General features: G+C 39.1%; 1 protein-coding gene across 2 annotated transcripts in view; it reads left to right on the top strand.

Moving 5' to 3' along the window:
* The first annotated feature begins 14,986 nt into the window (after positions 1 to 14,986).
* st3gal5 (ST3 beta-galactoside alpha-2,3-sialyltransferase 5) overlaps positions 14,987 to 24,825 on the top strand; it is a 66,992-nt gene continuing 57,153 nt past the window's right edge. Inside the window, exon 1 of one of the 2 annotated variants that reach the window (XM_028589118.1) lies at positions 14,987 to 15,113. Coding sequence is in view for 1 of the 2 variants with exons in the window: in XM_028589117.1 (XP_028444918.1) it covers positions 15,106 to 15,113 (8 nt within the window). In the remaining variant the exon portion in view is untranslated. The remainder of the gene's footprint in view (positions 15,114 to 24,825) is intronic. The other variant, XM_028589117.1, reaches the window with a different exon arrangement.

The raw sequence follows: 24,825 nt of genomic DNA, 5'->3' as shown, positions 1-24,825 counted from the left end.
TTTCTTGCAAGCATTCAGTAATCCCTTAGACATCCATTTGTTTTCTTTGTACTTTCTTTTTTACAAAAATTTTTTTATTGGGCAGTTGTTATCATAAACTTTTTGAAATACTCGCACAAACTCATCATATGCCTTGTTAGAGTCATTCTGTCTATATATGATACTCCAATCTTGCATTAATAAATCCTTTTTAAATACTTCAATAGTTTTTTCTGTTTTTACCCTACTAAACCAATACATGAAATCCTCTTCATTTTTTTGATATTCATTTTTATTTAATACAAAAACAAAAACTGGGAGGTGATCAGTGATATAATTTATCATTAATCCGCTGACTGTATTACTTTCTATTTCATTGGAAAAAATAGTATCAATGAATGTAGCACTATGGTTTGTAATTCTACTGGGTTTAGTTATTAGAGGAAACAAACCTATACTAAATAGAGTATTAATAAATTCGTCAGTCTTTTTATGTTTATTTGGGTTTAGCAGATCAATGTTAAGATCACCCCCAACAAACATAAGTTTCTGATTTGAGTGTGAAAAGTGCTCCTCCATCCAATTATTAAACACATCTATGTTGGAACCTGGTGTTCTATAAATACAACTTACAATTATATTTTTCTTTTTTGTCCTTACAATTTCAATAGTGAGACATTCAAGTATATCATCCACCACCATAGTCATATTTTCAATCATTTTATAACCATAATTTAAGTTACTGACCGTAATTTAATCCATGTTTCTGTTATTAGAATCACACTGAATGGATTTAGAAATGATTTTAAGTAGCTCTTAATGTTGTCAAAGTTTGCATAAAGGCTTCTACTATTGAAGTGGATTACTGAGAATGTATTAACATTTTTGAAATTGCCATTGTAATGATCCTCTGTATAATATTGACATGTTAACAGATCTCGTAAAGAAGTTATTTTCAGGGTCGATGTCAATCTCAGTGTTCTGTAAATCATATTGTGAGTATGCAAAATCCATATTGTTTGATTCCTTAATTTTCCTTAAAGAGAGTTTGAAGTCCAAAGTTCCTGTAGTGGATTTGTTAGTGGCAATGTGAAAAGAAGTGATTCAACATACCAGTATTATGCCGAATATCCTGATGTTTACACTGGGTTTGGTGTAAGGGAAATAGAGAAACTGAAAGACAAGATCATTGGTTGGAAACGAAGATATGAAAAGGGGAAGAAACGTAACGCACGACTGCAGCATGCAAATCTCGACAGCCCAGAAGTTAAAACACAAAAAGTTCTTCAAGGTCAGCGAGTCAACACCAGTGTCAGAAAATCCCTGAAATATCACTTTGCTGTTTTGGGAGCGCTGAAAACACAAATACAAAAGTTTTAGAGACACAAAGTCAAAACAAAGTCTTGCACAGCTGGTATCAGAGAAGGTGATCAAAAAAATATAAATGCAAGACATACTGCAAGAAGCTCATCGGTTGTCATTCTCGAATCATCAGAAAAACAGAGCAAGTTCAAAAAACTGGCATACGGAAGGAGACTCAAAAATTTGTCAGACAATTTTTTCTCAGGGACGACATCAGCAGACTGACTACAGGGAGGAAGAACACACTAACTCTCAAGAAGATTAAGAGACAGAGGAGGCTACTGTCTGATTCCTTGCTCAACCTCCACAAGAAATATGTATCTGAGCACCAACACATTTCGTATGCTTTCTTCTGCCGTCAGAGACCATTTTGGGTGGTTCCACCAAATGAGAGAGACTTAGAGGAAATTTCTGACAGCACTGTCTGCAGCAGCTCCAAGACACATTAAAGAAAATCTGTCACATGTGACTGAATTCTGCTACACTTTAACAGCTTTAAAGGATTGTATCATTGCTTGTTCATAACTGTTTTTCAAATATTTTCATTGTTTTAGCAAATACATGGTTGCGCAAACGAACTAACATCATTCAGTCACACTTTAAACAAACCTGATTAAAATAAATAAAACATAATCTCCTTACTAGTTAGATTATCATTAATTTTCTGTACCTCTGACTGCATGTACTGAAAAAAAATTTAAATAATATTTCATAAACTGGGGAAGTTTCATGGTGATATCTGTTAGTTAACATATTTTTCCCCATATTCATCTGCAGTGTCTCCTCTTAACAATGTGCGGCAATGGGAAATTGTGGATTTCAGAATCTTTTAATACTTTCCACCACTTGGATCTCTTAGGACTTGTTAGATGTTATAGAGGAGATTTTTATGAGTAATAAACATTTGTCAGCTTTTCTGTTGCCAGTTTTGGGAGATTTTTTATCTTGGTAGCCGACCGATTGCCTGCTAGTTTGTTAGCTCGTTTGTTAGCTTGACTTCGCCAGCTGTGAAGTTATCGTTACACCAACAATTACGAAGTTCAGTAGTGAATCTCTGACACCTTTGATTTAGTTAGTTATTGATGTTGGATTACTAGGATCATTAAGGTTGATTAAGGACGGGTTTTATTTAGGTTTTATCTACTGAACCTGACGGTGTTAGCTTAGTCAGCTGAGTACTGGGTCTAGAAACAGGGACGTCGTTAGGCCTGTTTTAGGGGGGCTGAAACTACCCAAAAATGTTCCTAAGCCCCCCCAAATAATAAGAAAAACTAGAAAATGCGTGGGAATGCTGAATAGCTGAAATGCTAAAGCTAAACTGGTTGAATAGCTTAAATCCGTAAGAAGAAGTTGAAGTAGTGAAAATAGTTGAAAAAGCGGAAATCGTTTTAATAAGTATGAATTTCATTAAAAAGTTAACAGTTTATGCTAAACTGAACTGTTTGCATTAAAGGTTGAATAATGACAAAATATGTAGAACATTGTGAGGTCTGAGTAGATTTTCTAACTGATAATGACTCACATATGCAGAAATATGAAACAAATTAATACTGTAATACTGTTAAAGATGAAAGTTGAAAAGGCTGAAAGAAGAAATATTTTCATTATTATCAGATATATACACTGCATAGAATGAAAAAGCATCAATCTAGCTGAGATGACCTGAAATATACAGTAGGCTATTAGGTGAAAAGAATGGGTCTGAACAAGAAGAAAGAGAGGAAAGAGAGGAGAGAAAGAGAGAAGAAAGGAGAGCAGGAGAGAAGAGACAAGAAGAGGAGAGAAAGAGAATAAAGAGAGAAGGAGAGAGAGAGGGAGGAGAGGAAAAGAAAGACAGCAACTTTGACTAAAATTGACTAAAAAGGCTGAAAGTTTAAAGACTTTGTATTATTATCAGCCATATCCATTGCGTAGAACAAACAAGCATGACCCTAAAGAGCTGAGAGGTGGATATATTGCCTGAAAAGAAACGGGCTATATACATGGATGAAATCACAAATGACCCTGGAGGGAGGACAGAAGAAGTAAGGGAGAGAGGGAGTGAAAGAGAAAACCGAATAACAATAGTTGGAATGCTGTAGAACAGCATTTCCACAATAATATATATATATATATATATTTTTTTTTTTTTTTTTTTTTTTTTTCACTTTGTAAAAACTTTTTTGTATCACTCACTACTTTGAATCAATCTTCCTTCACCATTCATCTGTTTGTGTCGTCGTGCACTGCAGTCTGTCTGTTTTATTTATATTTCACTAAGTGTCAGCTGGTGGAAAAGGCCGAGACGGAGGCTCGACGAGCCCGCGTGCACGTAACGGTATGTGGACGAGCGAGGTAGAGAGGGACTGAAGAGAGAGAGCGCCTGGCCGCATTAAAACAAAGCAGGAAATCCGAGAAATAAAACGTTGTTTTCGCCGATTTATCACTCGAAATGCAACTGTAGCAAGCCTCTTACTATCGCTAAGGTTATCCAAATTCATATTTCGAAACAACAAATAATATATCCAGTTACAAAAAAAACGGAAATTCGAAATTTAAACAGAAGTACAAAGAGTCGACGGATGTGACTGGGCTGGAAGATGATAGGCTACACCGTCCCGTCACGTCTCATTGGTGTCTTTTTTTTTTTTGTCTGAACTTGCTACTGCACACAGAGTGAGTGATAGGCTACAGAGTGAAATTGTAAGTTAGTCTAGCTAGAGTGAAATACAAGAAATACCTAACCTAGTTAGTTATCCGAAGTTCTCTATTATTTGCCATTAATATAGCATGCTATCTCTATAGTATTAACAGTCCCCACAGAATGTTGTCACTGAAAACTAAATGTTATAGTGTCACTGTTAATGCTATTATACTGTTATATCCTTCAATTTATTGAGCTGGTGGATACTGGACGATATTGAGAGAGAGAGAGAGAGAGAGAGAGAGAGAGAGAGAGAGAGAGAGAGAGAGAGAGAGAGAGAGGAGTTTGGCAGGGCAGCTGATTCTGAGGGAATTGGCTTGATTGAGGTAAGTTATGTTAGTGGTCTGCAGCATAAGTTATGTTAGTGGTCTGCAGCAATGGTTCTCAAAGTGTGGCCCAGGGACCCCCAGGGGTCATTGAGGAGGTCTCCAGCAAAAAGTGAAATAACTTATTTTCACTACAATTCCATCCATAATTAACACGTTTCATAGATTCATTCATAGACTTTCTGTAATAAAACATCTAAAAGCAAAAATCCTATAAAATGGGGACCCCTGGACAAAATCTAATCAAATGGGGGTTTGTGGTCTAGTCGGCATTTCAGTTTAGGGGTCCTTGATGTCTAAAAGTTTGAGAACCACTGGTCTACAGGGCTAAGAAAATGTGAGGCGTTTTGTTTTCTTCCTAAACAGGCATTTGTTGGCAGGTCTAGGTACAAAGGCATAGCCTAAATTAAATTATTTTATGATATTTATTATATATGCTATATTCTGACCAACTTAACTTTCTACATTGTTATACAGTATGTAGATTTTGTAGGCTAGGCTCTACATGAACATACATACATATCAGTCCCTCCAGGAATTTGCGATGCAAATTCAACCACTCACCCTGGTTTTTATTTTTAAAGTATAGTATACACAAAAAAATCTTTTTTTTTTGCAATTTTCAGTCTCTCGCAACTTCATTGCAACAAAAATATCAGACTCAGCAGGTCTGGCCTAAGTACGTTCCCCCCCATGCAGCTTTGAAGTATCTAAAAGCTAACATTAGAATAACCTTTGTAAGTAAGATTTTACAAGGTAAAGTTTTGCATAGCCCCCCCTGTCTTTCAATCCTAGTGACGTCCCTGTCTAGAAATAAGGTTGCGTTTGTTTAATTATACCCTTGAAAGGGCTGTTGGATTTCATGTATGAATACAAGTTATTCCACACACAAAATATCAGTAAGTGACATATGACAATGACATAATTTTAAATATGAAAAAGTATTAAGGCAAATTTCACAGTTGTGTTTTTTTTTTTTTTACTGTTGATTTATTTAACGTTTTCCACTGTTTTTTTAAGTTCAATAATTGCAACATCTTTCCAGAAGTCAACAAGTAATCGTGTTAAATTATCGTGATTTCAATATTGACCGAAATAAGTATGATCATATTTCTTTCCATATTCCAGCAGCCCTACTGGTGCTGGCGACGACTGCTGGTGGTGGCTGCTGAAATAAGAGGAGACTGCGGGCTGCGGACGGTGTGCCGGGGATGGAGAGGCCAAATACATCCATGGCAACCAGTAAGGTGTTTGGCAGTGGACTAGATGTTATAACCTTATGTGAGGAAGTCTGCTGTGTTGAAATTGCCTTCTTAGTCTGACTCTTGCTGCCAAGGTACCCCTTATCACGGCTGTTTACCCTGATGCACTATGATTGAATCCTTAACCTCAGCCTGATATATGTGGAGGATACTTTTTGTTAATTAATCACTTATACTATTCCCCATATTCCTGGCTCTACTTTGTTGCTCTTATTCATACTTGTTCCCACTTGTTTTTTGTCCCACAAACCTCAGCCTGATATATGTGGAGAGGATTTGTTTTATTAAACACTCAGCATCTCAAACACTAACCCCCAAAACTCCTGGCTCCAGCTTTACATGCTGTATCCTCCTTTGCAGCGTGCAGATGTTAGGCAGTAGAATCTGCATTTGCTGAAGGGTTTTATAACCAGTGGTGCCAGCGGTGAATCTTAGTTGTATTGCTTTTTTTTTTAAATTGTCTCCTTTCCCCACCGTATTCATTTTTTCTGTACTTGTCCTTGTGTCACTCATTGTTTAATAAAAATGAAAAATGTATTAATCCAAGTGTATTGAGTTTTTATTCTTTAATATAAAGAAGAAAAAAAAAATCTCAAAACATCTCCCCCTTTTGGAAGTTAGCAATAACAAGATCTCGAACATCTGCATTTTGCAACATCAATTAAACCTTAAATTGTGTTAAACAATATAACAAAGATAAATGCAAAACTTTGCTATCAAATAACATCTGTCTTTTTTCTTTTGTTATTGGGTCTTGGCAAACAATCTCCAAACGGTGCAGGACCTCACAGGGGTAGACTACCCTCAGTCCTGAAAGGGGTTATTCTGCCCTTTTGAACATCTCTGTCTAGTAACCTAAGAGGCACCCTTATCTCACGACCCCTGGAAGTCCTTTTCACAGGAGTGGATGGTGGAAGGGGAGACCCTGGGGAAGGGCCTGCTGGTAGCTGGCTCACTAGTGATTCCGGCGGCGCAGCCACATCTTTCAGCGGGGAACCGATGTCCGGCTGAGGCTGAGCACATTGCTGTTCCTCCGGAGATTCGGTCCCCGGAACAGTCTGGAGATGACCCCTGTTCCGACGGGTGACGTTCCCATTGTCCATCTCCACGAGGTAGGATCTCGGCTCCTTAGACTTACTGATGACCCTGGCAGGTGTCGTCCAACCGCTCTCCCCATCGAGCTTCACTCTAACAGCCTGACCAGGGTGAAGTTCAGGGAGCGCGCGTGCCGAATGCCTGCGGTCATGGTAGAACCTGTATGAACCCTTTGCTGTTGCGTCCTTCGTGTAGACTTGGTTCCAGTTGAACGGACGTGGCAGCAACGTCTTTTTCAGGACCGGAACAGTAGTACGGATCTGTCTACCAGTCATGAGCAGTGCTGGACTTTCACCTGTTGCTGCGATTGGTGTAGAGCGATAACCCATAAGGGCCAAGCAGGGGTCCGGCTGTTTGAGGATGTACTTAGCAGTCTGAACAGCCCTTTCCGCAGCTCCATTCGACTGGGGGTAATGTGGGCTGGAGGTAATGTGAGTGAAACCATACCTCTGTTTGAAATCACGGAACTCTGCTGATGTGAACTGTGTCCCGTTGTCGCTGATCAGTTCCAGCGGGATGCCCCATCTCACAAAAATGTGCTTGAGCTTGTCGATAACCTGCTTGCTGGTAATGGCGGGTAGGGAAGCAATCTCAATGTCCTTAGAGAAGTAATCGACAGCGACAAGAAAGGTCTTACCCTTTAGCTCGAACAGGTCAACAGCAATCCTTTGCCATGGGCCACTGGGCAGGGGAGTGGTCACCAGTGGTTCCCGTCTTTGTGTAGGTTTGTGTTCTCTGCAAAAGTCACATGATTTCACTTTGCTTGTGATCTGTGCTCCGATGCTTGGCCACCAAACTGTCAACTTGGCTCGCTCCCGACACTTGGTGAGACCCTGGTGACCTATGTGCAGTTGGTCTAGGACTCCAGCTCTGAGTACTGCTGGAACTACTATGCGGTCGTGGTATAGGACCAGACTGTCCGACTCTGATAAGTGGCTTCTGGCTGCATAGTACCCACGCAGTGGTGAGCCCTCCGCCATTTTGCGAGGCCACCCTTTTCTGATGAATGTGATTACTTTTTGAAGTTCAGCATCACTTTGTGTGACCCTGCGAATATCCTCAAGCTTAGGTGACTTTATTGGTTTGCTAGCCACCATAGTGTTCACATTTGCTTTTACTTGCATTTCTGTTTCAGGCACGCAACTGTCTTTCGGTGGATGTCTGGAGAGCGTATCTGCGACTACTAGCTGCTTACCGGGAACATGTTCGGCAGTAACGTTGAAGCGCATGAGGCGCATAAGCAGTCTCTGACATCGTAGTGGCATTTTGTCCAGATCGTACGAGTTAATCAATGGCACCAGTGGCTTGTGGTCAGTTTGTAAGCGAACCCGGCCCATACCTTGGATGTAGCGGGCGAAACGTTCACAAGCCCTGACCGATGCCAGACACTCTTTTTCAATCTGTGAATATCTCTTCTCCGCATCCGTGAGTGTGCGTGAGCAAAAGGCAACAGGCCGCAACTCTCCATCGTGGTCCTGTAACAGGGCAGCACCAAGGCCATAACTGCTGGCATCGGCGCTGACCACTGTTGGTTTGTTGGCGTCGTAATAACAAAGGGCTGGTGCAACCATGAGCATTGCTTTCGCTTTTTTAAATGCTTGCTCCTGAGGCTCACCCCAAACCCACGCAGTCTCTTTCTTGAGCAGGTTAGTGAGCGGATGCAACACTGTAGACAGGCCCGGCAGGAATTTTCCAACATAGTTAACCAGTCCAAGCACCTGCCGCAGCTGCTCCACGTTGGAGGGACTGGACATCTGAGCGATAGCCTCCACTTTGCTCTCATCAGGCTTCACCCCCTCCGCGCTAATGATGTGTCCAAAGAACCGCAGTTCAGTCTTTCCAAAGTGACACTTGGCCTTGTTGAGCTTGAGACCGGATGCCTTAACCGTCCGCAACACCATGTCGAGATGGCGGTCATGCTCCTCTTTTGTAGATCCATAAACCAGGATATCATCCATCACAACGATGGTCCCTTCTAGGCCTTTGAGCAGGTCGGTCATCAGCCGCTGGAAGATCTCAGGCGCTGATGTAATGCCAAATGGCAGACGTTTGAAGCAAAAACGGCCCATTGGGGTAATGAAGGTTGTCAATATTTGGCAGCTGGGGTCCAATGGAATTTGCCAGAACCCACTAGAGGCATCCAGAGTGGAGAAAACCTTGGCTCCTGCCAGCTTAGGTGTTATATTGTCCAGTGTGGGCAAAATGTAACGTTCGCGCTTCACTCCCTTGTTCAAGCGTTTCAAATCCACACACACTCTGACCTCGTCCTTGTTGTGTTTTGGAGCAGGCACCATTGGGGCACACCAGTCTGTCGGGTATGTCAAGGCTCAGCATATGCTTTAGTTCCTTTTCCACTTTTGGAAGGTGCGGAAACGGAACTCTGCGTGGCGTGTTGACGCTGTATGAGACTGATTCCTCTGTTAGCTCGATCTTAACAGGCTCGCATGAGATGATAAATCCCTGGGTATATAATTCCATACCTGCAAGACAGTGGCTCATGGCACGATGTAAAGTCTGCTTTTGCCAACAACTGCTTTTAATTCCTTCACAGAACTAACTTGTAATTTCTGGATCTTGCGTCCTTTGCCTGTCCTTGCCAATTCAAAGCCTACCAAATTTAAACTGACGCCAGGGTAGCTTTGGCAAACAAAGTTGTTCAATTCAGATAAACTCCAGTTTAACCCAATCTTTGAGTTTGTGCGTCCAGCCTCTGTTGACTCATGCACAGGTTTTCCTAAAAATGGAAATGTAAACATCAGTATAATCTGTTCCTAGTGGCAAAGTAACATTCATTAGTTGCTATATACAAGATCTTTCAGGACTCCTAGCAGTCCTGAGAGATCTTGCCCTGACTCCTACAATGTTCAAGTAAACAGTTTCAAAGACAATAAATTTCACAAATCAAGGCATCCAGACATAATCGTAGTGTTGCCAAACCCCAAAAGTAGACCTGTATGACTACCACAGTAGTCTAAAATAATTTGTGTTTCTAATAAGTTTACAGCTTTAAAACTAAACAAACCCTACACTCTCACTCACAAGGCCATCACACATTTGAGCATAATATGTGAAAGAACATAAACATACGTTATATGGTGTAGTTTAGCCTCTGAATGCACCACCCAAATCCTCACACATTAACCATAACCACCATTGACTAACTTCAGATAGTTGATGCAAAAGGTTTCATTGGCAGGTATTCCTGGACACTTTCAAAGTGATGCCTTGGCATGAGAAAGTGTTGCATAGGTGTTAACTATTAAAATGGCTACATGGGAATTTATGAAAATGCATCAAAGAGTAAACTGCTCTATAATATTTCTTTAAAACAAATGCTAAATGTATTTTAACATAGTCAAATGTTTCCCAATATAGAGACAGTATAACAAATGGGACCAGACAGGGTCAAGCCAACAAAATTCAAAGCAGCTCATTCCATAGCTTCCTTTGCAAGAAGGTTAGATAAGGTGTAAAAGTAAATAACACTCAATTATTATGTGCTTCAATCTCACATTTACCTAATCCAAGTTTAGCCAGTTCCTCAAGTTCTTTTGTGGAAGGCAGAAAACCATTATGTAGCCCTGGAAGGAGGAAAAGTTTTGCTTGCCAAATAGGGTTTTCCCTGCGGCCACCAGATCCTCCTGTAAACACAAATACATAACTGTCAGCAGTCATTCTTGGCTAAAATGATTTTTGAGCGTTAAGCGTACATATTTATGGAGGCTGGTACATCAGGCCAGTACATTATGCTACAAATAACTTTACAGTAAGGAAGCAAGATAAGTAAACCCAGCAAAACAAGCTAGGAAACCAAAAACCATGGCCAAAATACAACCTAGGGTCTTTTTGTGAATGTACACGAGTCAAACATTCGTTTAAAAAGGGTGTTGACAACAAAAGCTGCACTTGAACCAGAGCATTGTTCGTGTACAAGGAGTTTACTTAAAATAACGTTTTTAACACTGGAACTTCGCTAGATAGCTAGCTACATATGGCAGTAACCGGAAGACAACATGAGGTAGCTAGCTGAGTCCTCCGCTAACAAAAACGTCTTTTAAGCAAACTCTTCGCACACGAACAATGTTCTCAATGCTACAGTTCATGTGTAGGGACTAGGGGTGTGACGAGACGCTTACTCCACGAGACGAGACACATCACGAGATTGGGTTCACGAGAACGAGACGAGACGAGATTTTAAATTTTTTTTTAAAGAAATCCTCAATGATGAAATATATGAATGGAAAATAGTTTTTTTATTCAACTGAAAAATCACAAAATGCAAAACAATTTAGGTGCCTTTTGATATCAACTATTAATGATGAATGTTATTTAACTTTTTTTTTACTATTTTAATGAATCATATGCAGTAAAGGACATGCAAACACTGCAAAATGTTTTGTATAAAATCTACCAACTGGCTTCTGCCCTGTGAAATCTAACTCCTTTCCACAAATCGAACATAAAAAAAACAAACAGTATAAATAAAATAAATGTGTAAACAACAGAAACTGTTTAAATGCAAACAGTAAGTGTATCAATAACCAAAGTACTGCTCTCTCAAAACTACAAGTGCAAACAGAAACAATTTTTTTCTATAAGATAAACTACACAGAACAGCCTAAGATATGGTCATGTTATTTTTCAAGAATATAAGCATGTCGACTATTTCTGGCAGCAGTTGAGACCTTTGGGCAGTAACTATGTCTCCTGCAGTAGAAAAAACACACTCACTTGGAACTGAGGTAGCAGGGATGGAAAGGTATGCTTTGGCAAGTGGAAACAGCAAAGGATATTTAGGAGTTGCCGAAATCCGACATTTTCCACCACAGAAAATGGCCTCATATCAGCTGCAATGAAAACGCCTATGTCCCTCGTTATTGCCGTGGCTCTTGCACTTACCGGTGGCAGAGATGCAAAGGCTTTTAGAGTTGTTTGGCCTTTTAATGTTTTCGTCGCGGGTGCTGTAGTTGGTAGAGAGCTGTGGTGGTGCTGTAAGTGTTTTTGCATAGTGCTTGTGTTAGCCGCGGTATACAGCATTTTTTTCTTACAATATTTACATATTGTGTTCGTCTTGTCTGTCACTCTTTCGCCGTTTATTATTTCCACAGGAAAACCAAAATGTTTGCACACAAATGATTTAAAAGTGGCAGGGGGATCTTCAATAGTAATTTCACGCTCCATCACGATGACATCACATCGCCTCACGAGACAACTTTTCACCTCGACGAGAAGTCTCGTCACGTTTTAATCTCGCGAGATCTCGTAAAACGAGATCTCGTCACACCCTTAGTAGGGACCCTTATAATATACAAGCAAAGTGTCATGTTGTGTCGAGTGGTCTTAGCTAGCCATCTAGCTAGCTAGTATTTTAAAAATAGCGATTTTGGTGCTAGTAGTGCCCCTAGCGTTGACCCTGAAACTAAACAACCGTCAATCTTAAAAAGTGCAGTTTTTGTCGTAGTTAAGTATAATTTTAAACAGACATTTGACTCGAGTACATTCACAAAGACCCTAGAATGCATTTTGGCAACGGTTTTGCTTTAAGTTAGCATATTATTAAACAGCTACCCCGAACTTCTGCAAGCACATTAGCAATTCTGATGTTAAAAAAGAAAACTTACCCCGAACTCGATGAACTTGCCGGCGAAATAGTCGTCTTGTTGTGGAAAGTAACGTTGAATAATTATTTCTCGCTGCCAGCTCCTGTCTTGCACGGGCTGCAGCATTAAAAAGATGATTAAAAACTCCTTCGGCCTCTGGCTGCTCCGACATGGTGCTAATCAGTGCTAATTACAAGTTAACAGGTGCTCCGCCTAAAGTGGGATGCGGGCTTAATTTGCATACAGATATCTGCAACGTAATTTTGCCTAGTCAAAACTCAAATTCAAGATATCTGTAATTACATTTTGACTAGGCAGAATGAAAGTTACAGATTTGTGCGTTCCGCCGCCGAAACAGGAAGTGGGTGTAACTCGAGTGTACGTTGTCCGATTACCTCGAAACTTTTCAAGATTCATAAGAGTCCAACCCTGAGGACAAATGAAGGCCAATATTTACTTAAAGTCATAGCGCCTTCTAGTGGCAACAGGAAGTAGGCCTAAAAGTCAAGGTGCTATACTTTAACGAACTCCTCCTAGAGATTTCATCCGATGGACTTCAAACTTGGTCTGTACCATCCCAACACCTTAGCGATGGGCAATGGGCAAGGGTTATGGGTAACGTTAACGTTATTCTGAAGTGCTTCCGCTGAAGCAGAAAAAAAAAACCAACATAACGGTTAACGTTATACCCCTCCTTGGCCAAGTCCCTACGCGTGATGTTCTGTCATATCCACATGACAGAATTGCAGTATTTTATTGCGGAGGCTACAAGCAGGTTAATCTAGCGTTACATTGCGAATTGCGCATTATGAGTAACGTTAATTATAACGTTAATAACGTTAGTTTGTAGAGTTAGTTAACAGTTAACGTTAGATGCTGTGCGGGACTGTCACGAGGGGTCGACAGTAAACCAAGGGCTTTTTTTACCGAAACTGGCAAAACATTCCTTACTAGCAACTGCTGTGTTCTAATAACTAACTTATTTAACAGGCTTACCTTATCTACGTTTAAATGTTTAAAAAGATGGAGGAGCCGTGAGCTCTCTTATCTTGAACCACATGGCAGTGGTAGATAGTTGGATCATTGACGAAAAAGGTTTTTTAAAGTGTAAAAATAAAATAAAAATGGAGCTACAAACAATCTTCCAAAATAAATAAATTAATTAATTAATTTAGATTTTCGTTTTGTTGATTGTTTTTGTTTTGTTGTTCACAATGACAATATGTGGTTTATGCAATAATAATAATAATTTGCAGATAATTATATAATGAACAAACCTGATTTGAGATTGATTTTGAGACAGTAGGCTATATAGTGTGTAACACAGAAGAAATATGACATTATCAGTGATCAACAACTTCTTTGTTCATCGCTAAACACTCAAAATGGCCACCACGCCACGCCCACACCGCCTGACGAAAAGTTTTTCTTTTAATAACTTTTCATCGCTAAGGTGTTGGGATGGTACAGACCAAGTTTGAAGTCCATCGGATGAAATCTTTAGGAGGAGTTCGTTAAAGTATAGCACCTTGACTTTTAGGCCTACTTCCTGTTGCCACTAGAAGGCGCTATGTCTTTAAGTAAATATCGGCCTTCATTTGTCCTCAGGGTTGGACTCTTATGAATCTTGAAAAGTTTTGAGGTAATCGGACAACGTACACTCGAGTTACACCCACTTCCTGTTTCGGCGGCGGAACGCACAAAATGGCCGCCCCGCCACGGCCACGCCCTATGACGAAAAGTTTTTCTTTTAACAACTTCTTAAGATGGCACAGACCGAGTTTGAAGTTGATCGGATGAAATCTCTAGGAGGAGTTCGTTAAAGTACGACATGTGGAAATGGCCAAAATCACACTAATTTCGAACTTTGAAATCAAAATGGCGGACTTCCTGTTGAGTTTAGGGTATGGCTCTAATGAAGTTTTTTGTACATCTTGACATGTTACATATGTGTACCAAGTTTCGTGAGTCTACGTTAAACGCACTGCAGGGGCTCAATTTTCGTAACTTTCTAGGGGGGCTAGCGAGCATTTTTGTGCGCCTATTCCCGAAACCCTTAAAATACGTACATTTTCACCAGACTTGATGCGGCCGCCAAATTTGGTGAGTTTTTGAATATGTTAAGCCCCTCAAAAAGCCAATTCATTTGACGGGAAAATAATAGAAAGAAAGAAAGAAAGAAAGAAAGAAAGAAAGAAAGAAAGAAAGAAAGAAAGAAAAAAAAATATCCTTCAGTTTCAATAGGGCCTTCGCCGCTGTCGTCGCTCGGGCCCTAATAATTCCTTCAGTTTCAATAGGGCCTTCGCCGCTGTCGGCGCTCCGGCCCTAATTACAGATATCTACAATTCAGTTGCAGATATCCGTAATTCACATAGTGGATATCTGAATTGTAGATATCTGTAAGGATAAACCCCATTCAAATGAATGTCAAAAGTGACGTCATTTGTCCTAGGAAGAATGTCTTTGTGGATATCTGAAATGACAATTATGGATAGGAAGAATGTAGTTGCGGATATCTGAAATGTTCTTTTTGACTAGGTAAAACTGAATTACAGATATCTGCAACACATATCCAGTCAAGCTGTTAAATGTTAAAAAGGCTTGCCATAGAACGCACCATTATATCTCTATGGCTCTGCTCTTGATGTGAAAAAACCGGAAATGATGGGAAGTATTCTGCCCGCTGATTGGCTCGCTGGCTGAAAGGCTGCTAAGTGACGCTAGGATGAAGAGCTAACGGGATAAGGTGATTTATTAATTTTACCGAAAGGATTCGTCATGGCGAAGCTGTGGAATCCATGGAAGGGTAAGTAAATACGTTAACACATGCTGTAGAATAAATTGTAGTTTAAAGGATATACTTTCGTGCAAAACGGCGTGTGTTGTCCATGGTTAACGTTCCGTTTGGTCAGCTGAAGCAAAAAAAAATAAAAAATAACAGCAGAACGGGTAACGTTACCTTTTCGTGGCACTGTATGGCACGAGTAAGGAACATTATCTAACTTAAGGTTAGCTAACTTTACTTACGCTGCGTTGTTGTTGCTGCTATCAAAACGTTATCCTTTTGCCCCGGTTTAGGGTGGTCTGGCTTGGTTATTCGAGTTAACAGCCCAGTCCGGATGCGTGACGTTCTTTCATATGAATGGGCCATATTATTTAAAAAAAGTATATATAGCTAAACATGACAGAAGAGTAGTATTTTATTGCGGAGTTGCCAAGCAGCAGGTTTATCAGTACCGGTATAGCGAAATGTACATTATGGGTAACGTTAATGTTATTCTGAAGTGCTTCCGCTGAAGCAGAAAAAAAACAACAACATAACGGGTAACGTTATACCCCTCCTTGGCCCAGTCCCTACGCGTGATGTTCTGTCATATCCACATGACAGAATTGCAGTATTTTATTGCGGAGGCTACAAGCAGGTTAATCTAGCGTTACATTGCGAATTGCGCATTATGAGTAACGTTAATTATAACGTTAATAACGTTAGTTTGTAGAGTTAGTTAACAGTTAACGTTAGATGCTGTGCGGGACTATCACGAGGGGTCGACAGTAAACCAAGGGCTTTTTTTACCGAAACTGGCAAAACATTCCTTACTAGCAACTGCTGTGTTCTAATAACTAACTTATTTAACAGGCTTACCTTATCTACGTTTAAATGTTTAAAAAGATGGAGGAGCGGTGAGCTCTCTTATCTTGAACCACATGGCAGTGGTAGATAGTTGGATCATTGACGAAAAAGGTTTTTTAAAGTGTAAAAATAAAAATAAAATAAAAATGGAGCTACAAACAATCTTCCAAAATAAATAAATTAATTTATATTTTCGTTTTGTTGATTGTTTTTGTTTTGTTGTTCACAATGACATTATGTGGTTTATGCAATAATAATAATAATTTGCAGATAATTATTCATGAACAAACCTGATTTGAGATTGATTTTGAGACAGTAGGCTATATAGTGTGTAACACAGAAGAAATATGACATTATCACTGATCTCATAGTCTGTTCATTGGACTACTCTAAAACCTCAGACATATTCAAGTAAAACATTGCACAGGGAAATAAAAAAGGGGAAGTTAGAATAAATAGCGCTTTGTATTTGTATTATTGTAGTTCCTTTAGTTATTAATATTATTAATGTGTATGACATGTGTATGAGCAAATGAAAACATACTTCAGAGACGGTTTAGAATCAAGACGCCCCAACTCTGAGTAGTTTCCTGTCTTTGTGTCGATTCTTTCTCCCCGTAGTCACCAAAGTAAATATTGGAGCCATTTTTTCACAAGATATATCTCTTGAACATTCTGACCCTAAAATGACATTTTTCAGACACACACACCAGGAAAAAAATGACTTTGTTTGAGCCCTGTTTCTGTCTCAGGACCAAACTCTTGTGAGACCTGGCAACACAGATAAGCTAAAGTCAGCTAACGTTCCTGAATGCTCTAACAAAACTAATCTCTGTGACAGGGTTTCCACGGGGTCTTAAAAAGTCTTACATTTGAAAATCAAAATTGAAGGCCTTAAAAAGGCTTAAATTAACTGAAATATTGTTAGGTAATGAACATTTTTCAAAAGGTCTTAATTTTCCTATGTCGGAGCAATGTTTTCTTTATTAAATGGTGTTCTAACGCAAAAATAATTCGATGTATTAGAGCTGGGCAATATATCAATATTATATCGATATTGTGATATGAGACTAGATATCGTCTTAGATTTTGGATATCGTAATATAGCATAAGTGTTGTCTTTTCCTGTTGTTTTATTTTCAAACTTTATTTAATTTTTCAGTTCTTTTTAACAACAATAACACATAAACAAACATGAAAAAAAAAAAAAAAACAGAGAATAAAAGTGAACAGACAGGTTGGCAAGTTTGACACAGGCCATAGATTAGTGCAAAATGGAGTAATCATTCACACAGACAATGAGCTACACTTTGAATAATATGAAGTCCACCTTTCACAGTACTTTGTATACTGTTCAGCCCGTAGTCTTAGGGTGAAGGTCAGTTTTTCCATGCATTGTATTTCGTTAACAATGGTGATCCAGTCAGTCCTTGATGGCAGATTTGTCTGCAGCCATTTTCTTGTAATGGCCTTCTTGCTTGCAGCCAAGAGCACTTTATAAAGGTACTTGTCGTGGGCCATAAGTCCAACTGGGATTTTACCCAAATACAGTGTAGTAAAAGAAAAATTGACCGAAGTTCTCCAGCAAGTTCTTGCCAATATGGTTGAATAAGGGGGCAGGACCATAATATATGAAAGTGATCTGCCTTTGTCTGTCCACATTGTCTTCAGCATGTATCCTGTCCCTGGGAACTCTGCTGTTTAAATTTCAGTTTAGGGGTCACAAAAAATCTTATTATGTTCTTCCAACAAATTCTCGCCATGCTCTGGAGTAGGTGGTCCTAGCTTTGCTCGCCCAAACAGTTCTCCAGTCATCCTCAGATATCTCCAGGCCAGACTCCCCACTCCCATTTCTGCTTAACCTGGAGAGTAGATTGGTTCTTTGGACCGGAATTTTGTAGTCTTTTATAAATTTGTGACATTAAGTGTTTAGTGTCTTTAGCCTTGTATGCATCGGTAAATATACTGATCAGATTGATATCCCTATTGTCCTTTTGTTGGATTTCCTTGTTGAAGTAGTCTCTGACTTGGAAATATCTGAACCTATCCTCTCCTCCCAGTCTGTATGATTTAGAGATGTGGGTAAAAGACTGTAGGCCGTCCTTATCAGCTGTAGTGCAGTAGGCTGTAATACCATTGTACTGCCTGAATCGCTTATCTAGACCTGATGGTAAAAACTCTGAGTCATATGCCACCCGTTTCAATATTTTGGCATGTTTCTTGAGATAGAGTTTTTTTACATTTGTTAAACTACACCTTAAGGGCAACCCTGGTCCAGCAATTTATTTTGTCCAGGTGAGGATCATGGTGTTGGCAGTTACCTAATAAAGACTGTGCTGGTGTTTCAGATTGCATTAGTTCCAAATCTTTCCATTTGGCGGAGTAGTTTGGATTACACCATCAAACTAGGGGTCTTAGCTGGGCAGCAATATAATAGTCCTCTACACATGGTAGGGAAAGTCCACCCTCTTCTTTGGGTAACTGCAAGATCTTATATTTAATTCTGGGCCTCTTGATATCATTCTATTCCATTCCCTAAAAAAAGACCTCTACAGGGAGTGACTGGAATAAGTACAGAAGCCGGGGAAGGACATCCATTTTTATTGTTTCATTTCTATTAGACATGTCTAGGGCCAATACGGTCCATCTATCTAGATCTGTTCTGATTGTCTTAATAACTGGATCATAATTCGTCTTATATATTTTGGAGATGTCTTTTGGGATCCAGACTCCCAGATATTTAATAGCAGGGGTGTCCCATTTCAAATAAAATCTGCCTTTCAAGTCAGTATTCGGTGTGAAATTATATGAGAGTATCTAGGTCTTATGTGTATTCAATTTATACCCCGAATAGGAGCCAAAGAATCTCAAAAGGGACATCAATTTAGGTGCACTTCTCTGTAAGTCCATCAAAGTGAGCAATATACAGTATCGTCTGCAAACAGACTTATCTTGTATTCATTATCTCCAATTGGAATCTCTTTAATCTCTGGGTCCTCCCTTATTGCCTGAGCTAAGGGCTCTATGAAGAGTGCAAAGAGGGCGGGGCTTAGTGGCAAAGCCGGCCCGAAGCATAAGCGAACTAAGCGGCTGCTTGGGGCCCCCTGGCCACCAGGGGCCCCCCAATCGAGTGTTGTTTTTTTTCTCCTTAACATTCGCCGACGGTCCCATCTGGGCTCCTGTAGTTCCGAATGGGCCCAGCCCTCCCTCCGCGCGTTTGCCATGGAGATACACAAACAACATGGCAGCGACAGCGGCTAATATTAGTTATTTTCTTAACTATTCGTTTCATTACTTACTTAAGGGTCAGTGATATGGAGCTAAATCGGGGCCAAATGTTTTGTTCATTCAAAAAAAATATATATAGTTGAAAAAATAAAGCTTGAAATTGAAAATTTAAGTTTTGGTCAAAACTTGGAAAAAATAAAACCATGTATTTGAACTAAAAATAAGTGTACCAATTTTTCTTTCAGTTTGAATAAAATATAGATTCAATTCTGGAATTATTTTGAATAAATTATAAATTTTCATTTTTCACTTTTATATTTGTTTTCAGTTCCACATTTCATGTTTTCAGATTCAAAAGTTATTTTTTACGGCTTCAAATCTTTTTTTACTTCAAATCTTTTTTTTTTTTTTCGGTTTCAGATCTGTTTTTCACTTTCAGATATTTTTTTTTTCGGTTTGAGACTTTTGGCCCTGATTTGGCGTGGGGGCGTGGCTTCAACTCAGAGGGGCGTGGCATTATGAGTGACAGCCTATCAAAGAAGGCAGAAGACTCCTCTTTCATGTTGACTTCAGGGAATGGTGTTACTGTGAGAACTATGACTGAATGCTTTCTATCCACTATATACATGTGATTTTTACTTAAACTGATGCCAGTGACAAAGTTCCATTTAAAAAATGTTTTGGACAACAAATGGTACCAATTACATTATAAGAGCAATAAACTGTGCCAGATTGTGCAGTTCAGCAGGAACAATGACTTCTCCCACTTCCATGTATGACTTATAGCACCACAGTATTCACTGGCACCAGCCCACAGGTAGGACATGTGAAAGATATTAGCATTTTTGAATAGATACTTTGCGACGTTATCCCCTCAGTGGCATTTTTTTTGTGATTAACACATAAAAGGAAAATAGGTGGACAGCTGGACAAAGCTGGCAATCAAGCATCGCTAGCACTAAAGTTAGCATTAACTAACGTTAGCTTCACACTAGCTGGTGTTTTTACACTAATTTCAGTGTCCAGCTCAAGTTTTTTTTTACTTTAACGTGTATTGGTCTTTGTTAACCTCGGTTTGTCAGAATGACCATAACTTGACACTGGCTGCAGTGAAGAAGGTCTCCTTTTATAGAGTAGACAAATATGACTTTACATTAATGCTCTGACCTGATAAATTACGTTTTACACTATAACGTTACATGTAACAGCATGACAGTTATGCCTTACAAAATATGCCAAGTGGGCAAACTTTGAAGGCTTCTACCACAGCCTAACTTAAGTATCAGAATACACTAACTTGTCTTTTTGTATTTGTATGTCTTACTGTCTGTTTTCTGGACCGTGTGTGTCCGTAATAAAAGCTTTGATTGATTGATTGATTAACAAAGCGGACCAGGACAAGTTATGTTGTTTAAACGAACCATGAAAAGGTAACACTAGCAATGTTAGTTATCTATAATGTTTTACATTATATGTAGACCATTTACATTTTTATATTATATGTTTTATAAGGCTGTACGGCTGCAGGCAGCCACTGTCGAGTTATGGTCATTCTGACAAACAGAGGTTAACAAAGACCACTACACGTTAAAGTCAAAAACTTGAGCTGGACACTAAAATTGGTGTAAAAACACCAGCTAGTGTGAAGCTAACGTTAGTTAATGCTAACTTTTGTGCTAGCGATGCTTCATTTCCAGCTGTCCACCTATTTTCCCTTTATGTGTTAATAAAAAAAAAAATGCCACTGCGGGGATAATGTCCCAAAGTATCTATTCAAAAAGGCTAATATCTTTCACATGTCTTACCTGTGGGCTGCGCCAGCAGGTTGCCTTAGCGGAGCGGACGCTATGCTGACTGCCGAGTGAATACTGTGGTGCTACATTCAATGTCATACATGGAAGTGGGAGAAGTCATTGTTCCTGCCGAACTGCACAATCAGTTTATTGCTCTTATAGTGTAATTGGTACCATGTGTTGTCCAATACAATTTTTAAATGGAACTTTGTCACTTGCATCAGTTTATTAAGTAAACATCACATGTATATAGTGGATAGAAAGCATTCAGTCATAGTTCTCACAGTAACACCATTTCCTGAAGTCAACATGACAGAGGAGTCTTCTGCCTTCGTTGTTAGGCTGTCACTCATAATACCACGCCCCTCTGAGTTGAAGCCACGCCCCCACGCAAAAATCAGGGCCAAAAGTCTGAAACCGAAAAAAAAATTATCTGAAAGTGAAAAACAGATCTGAAAACGAAAAAAAAAAAGATTTGAAACCGAAAAAAAAAAGATTTGAAGGCGTAAAAAAAAATAAGTTTTGAATCTGAAAACATGAAATGTGGAACTGAAAACAAATATTAAAGTGAAAAATGAAAATTTATAATTTATTCAAAATAATTCCAGAATTTAATCTATATTTTATTCAAACTGAAAGAAAAATTGGTACACTTATTTTAAGTTTGAATACATGGTTTTATTTTTTCCAAGTTTTGACCAAAACTTAAATTTTCAATTTCAAGCTTTATTTTTTCAACTATATATATTTTTTTCAAATGAACAAAACATTTGGCCCTGATTTAGCTCCATACAGTGACAAATAAGGGTTGGTATGATGTCCAAATCAAAAATATGCTTTAAACTTGTTAAAAGAACATGTTAGATGTTTGTTTAAATGTATAGTTTGCATTTCTGTTGGTGTCATAGTATTTTATATGACATTTCTACAATTTTTAACCAATTAAAGAAACACAGTCCCATTAAATTGTCAAATGGTGTAACCATAAAAGCATGACAAGTATTAAATAATTCACCCTCCTAGCAGTTATGCAAGTGTACTGATGAAAATAAGTTATTTATTTTGATCTACCATCTCAAAGTATATTTAAAATATTTCATTTCTAAACTTAAATAATATGGGTTTTTGTTGTACTGAGCAAGTCAGTATGCCATAGACATTAATGTTTTCTCTCTATTCTTGGGTCAGTTGGTTTAAAATCATTTTAAATTTCATTTTTACAGTGAAGTAGAGTGCTAAAATCATATTCATAGTAACTTTTTTGCGCAATATCAGAATTTTATGAGAAACATTGGTTACACCAATTGACATTTATCGGTTACACCAACTGACCATACTATCTGTACAGAGAACGACAAGCAATTGACACATAGAATTGAATGAAAAGTCATGGAGTAAAATGATTTAGGTATTTTAATAACTGAAAACACTTTAATAGATATTTTTTCCAAACACACATAAACAATACTCTTAACAATGAAGAACCAGATTGACCTCTGATTTCAGTATAATTTCTGCTTAGAATCCAAAAAATGGCACTTCTGAAGGAAAAATTTGTAAGAACAATTCATACATTTTATTCAATATATTACATTAATAACAACCATGTCTACAATCAAATTTAAGACAACAATATCTAGCAGAGAGAAAAATTAGCACTATATTCAAATTGTACATACAACAATGAAGAAACGGATTGGCCTCTGATTTCAGTACAATTTCTGCTTAGAATCCAAAAAATGGCACTTCTGAAGGAAAAATTTGTAAGAACAACTCATACATTTTATTCAATATATTACATTAATAACAACTATGTCTACAATCAAATTTAAGACAACAGTATCTAGTAGAGAGAAAAAAATTACCTCTATATTCAAATTGTGTATACATTGTGCATGAGAGAGAGAGATTTTTTTTATTACTACATTCTAATTACTACTTCTAAGGTTTTGGAACATTTCAATCCATCTCTCTGAGAAAGGTTCACAAGGATTACACATCCTGGCTTTGAGTCTGGAATTTTTTCCAGTCTTCTGTTGTGAGTTTGGAATGACGGGAGTTGACAGGCTCTGGCTCAGAGATCATGAAGAGCACATCAGATTCAAAGTAGAAGAGGAAGTCGGGTGGGTGAGGCCAGGTGAAAATATTCTTTGCACTCAGCTGTTTCATGCAGCTCACCTCTATCTCATTGCCCACAACCTGAACGATCTGCCCCACAAAAGGCTTACCCTCATAACTCACAACAACGAATTTTCCTTTCTGATTCAGGCTGGGTGGTTCTTTGACTTCTGACACATTTCTGAAGTCTACTGTCAATGGATTATAACATTTGCAAATGGCTGCTGGTCTCGAACAGAAGCATGAGATGTCTCTGTACCGAATTGTGGCTGGCTCTGTGGAGATGACTTGATGCAGCTTCATGGTGCCCTTTACAGCTGGCACAAGCTCTGGCACTTTTTCATCAAACTTTTCAACATCCTCCTCAGATATCCAGTAGAAGTTTACGGTAGACTTCTGTTTGGTCAGGAAGTCATAAACATCCTCAGGGGTCTGCAAATCTTTTCCTCTCTGCACTGCTGTATCGGCAAGACGCTTCACAGTTGCCCCAACTCCATCAGGTGTGCCTTTTCCGTGTGCTTTCTCACTGAAGTTCCAAGTCACACTCTTGAAACCCAAGAGAAAAGGTACAGTACTCAAGAGGTAAAAGTTCTTTCGGTTCCTGTACTGTGTTACAGGCCCATCACTTATAATGTGGAGGGAGGAAGGCGGCGTTTCACATTTTGTCATGGCATCTCTCACAACAGGTTCTAAATGTGCCCACACAGCACGTTCGTCATGGCGAAGACAGCCAGAGATGGTGGCATAGGTGTGAGTGGCATTACCTGTGTATACCACACTGGTGTGGATGGTGGCCTGTTTCCGGCTGCCACCAAAGTGAAACGGCTGGATATCGCTATTTAGTTTGCAACCATAATTTTCCGAGAAATCAATATGAACACACAGTTCATCTTTAAGCAGAGAATGTTTTAATTCTCTTAGGGACCGGGTCTGGTGCAGCCAGTTAAACTGATGGCGTGTGAAGGCGTCTAGCTTCTTGTTCAGGAGACTGAGAAGGTCTGCCGTCCTGCCACTCTTTTCAATCTTGTGATAGTTTGCAAATGTTTTCTCCTCCACTGTAACAACAATCCTCTCCCACTGCTCCCATGTGATGATGCTATTATCCAGTGGGCCCTCAAACTCCACCTCATTGTAGCAACACTTAGTACATAAGCGGTACATACACTTCTGGTTGGTCGGGTCACAAACAATGGCTTCCAGGAGCTCCGAAATGCTGTTAGTCAACAGGATACCTTTCTGACAGAGCCTGTCAACAATCATTTTAAAGTTGTCATGGTCAAAGCAGCTACAGGTGTTTCGGTCGGACTCTTTCGCTTGAGTAACGTAAAAAGGGCAGTATCTGAGGAACTGTCGATAGGAGACTGCATGGTGTTTCAGGGCGGTTGTATTGTAGTTGGAGTGTAGGTCTTTCAGAGAATGAAGTAAGTGAAATAAGTACTCTCCTTTGGTGTTTTATTTTATTTTTTGTAACGGTGTCTTTCTTACCTGACAGCATGCGGCTACTTTCATCTCTACAGAGAAAGCGGACAACCCTCTCCTTTTTCTCCTCTGCAATTTTCTTTTTGTCTCTCTTCTTGTTTCTCACACTTACTTCCTTTCCTTTCTTCGCTTTGAGCCTATCAACTTTCCCTTTTAGCTTTTTTGCCTTCATTCTTTCACTCTTAAGTTCCTTTCTTATTTTGATGAGCTCAAACCTCAGCTTTTCCCTTTCCTTCAGCACTGCTCTATGTTTGCTGGTAATTTTCTGC

This window comes from Perca flavescens, chromosome 10 (assembly GCF_004354835.1).
Source record: "Perca flavescens isolate YP-PL-M2 chromosome 10, PFLA_1.0, whole genome shotgun sequence".
Classification (NCBI taxonomy): Eukaryota; Metazoa; Chordata; class Actinopteri; order Perciformes; family Percidae; genus Perca; species Perca flavescens.
This window is presented reverse-complemented; position numbering and strand designations above follow the sequence as displayed.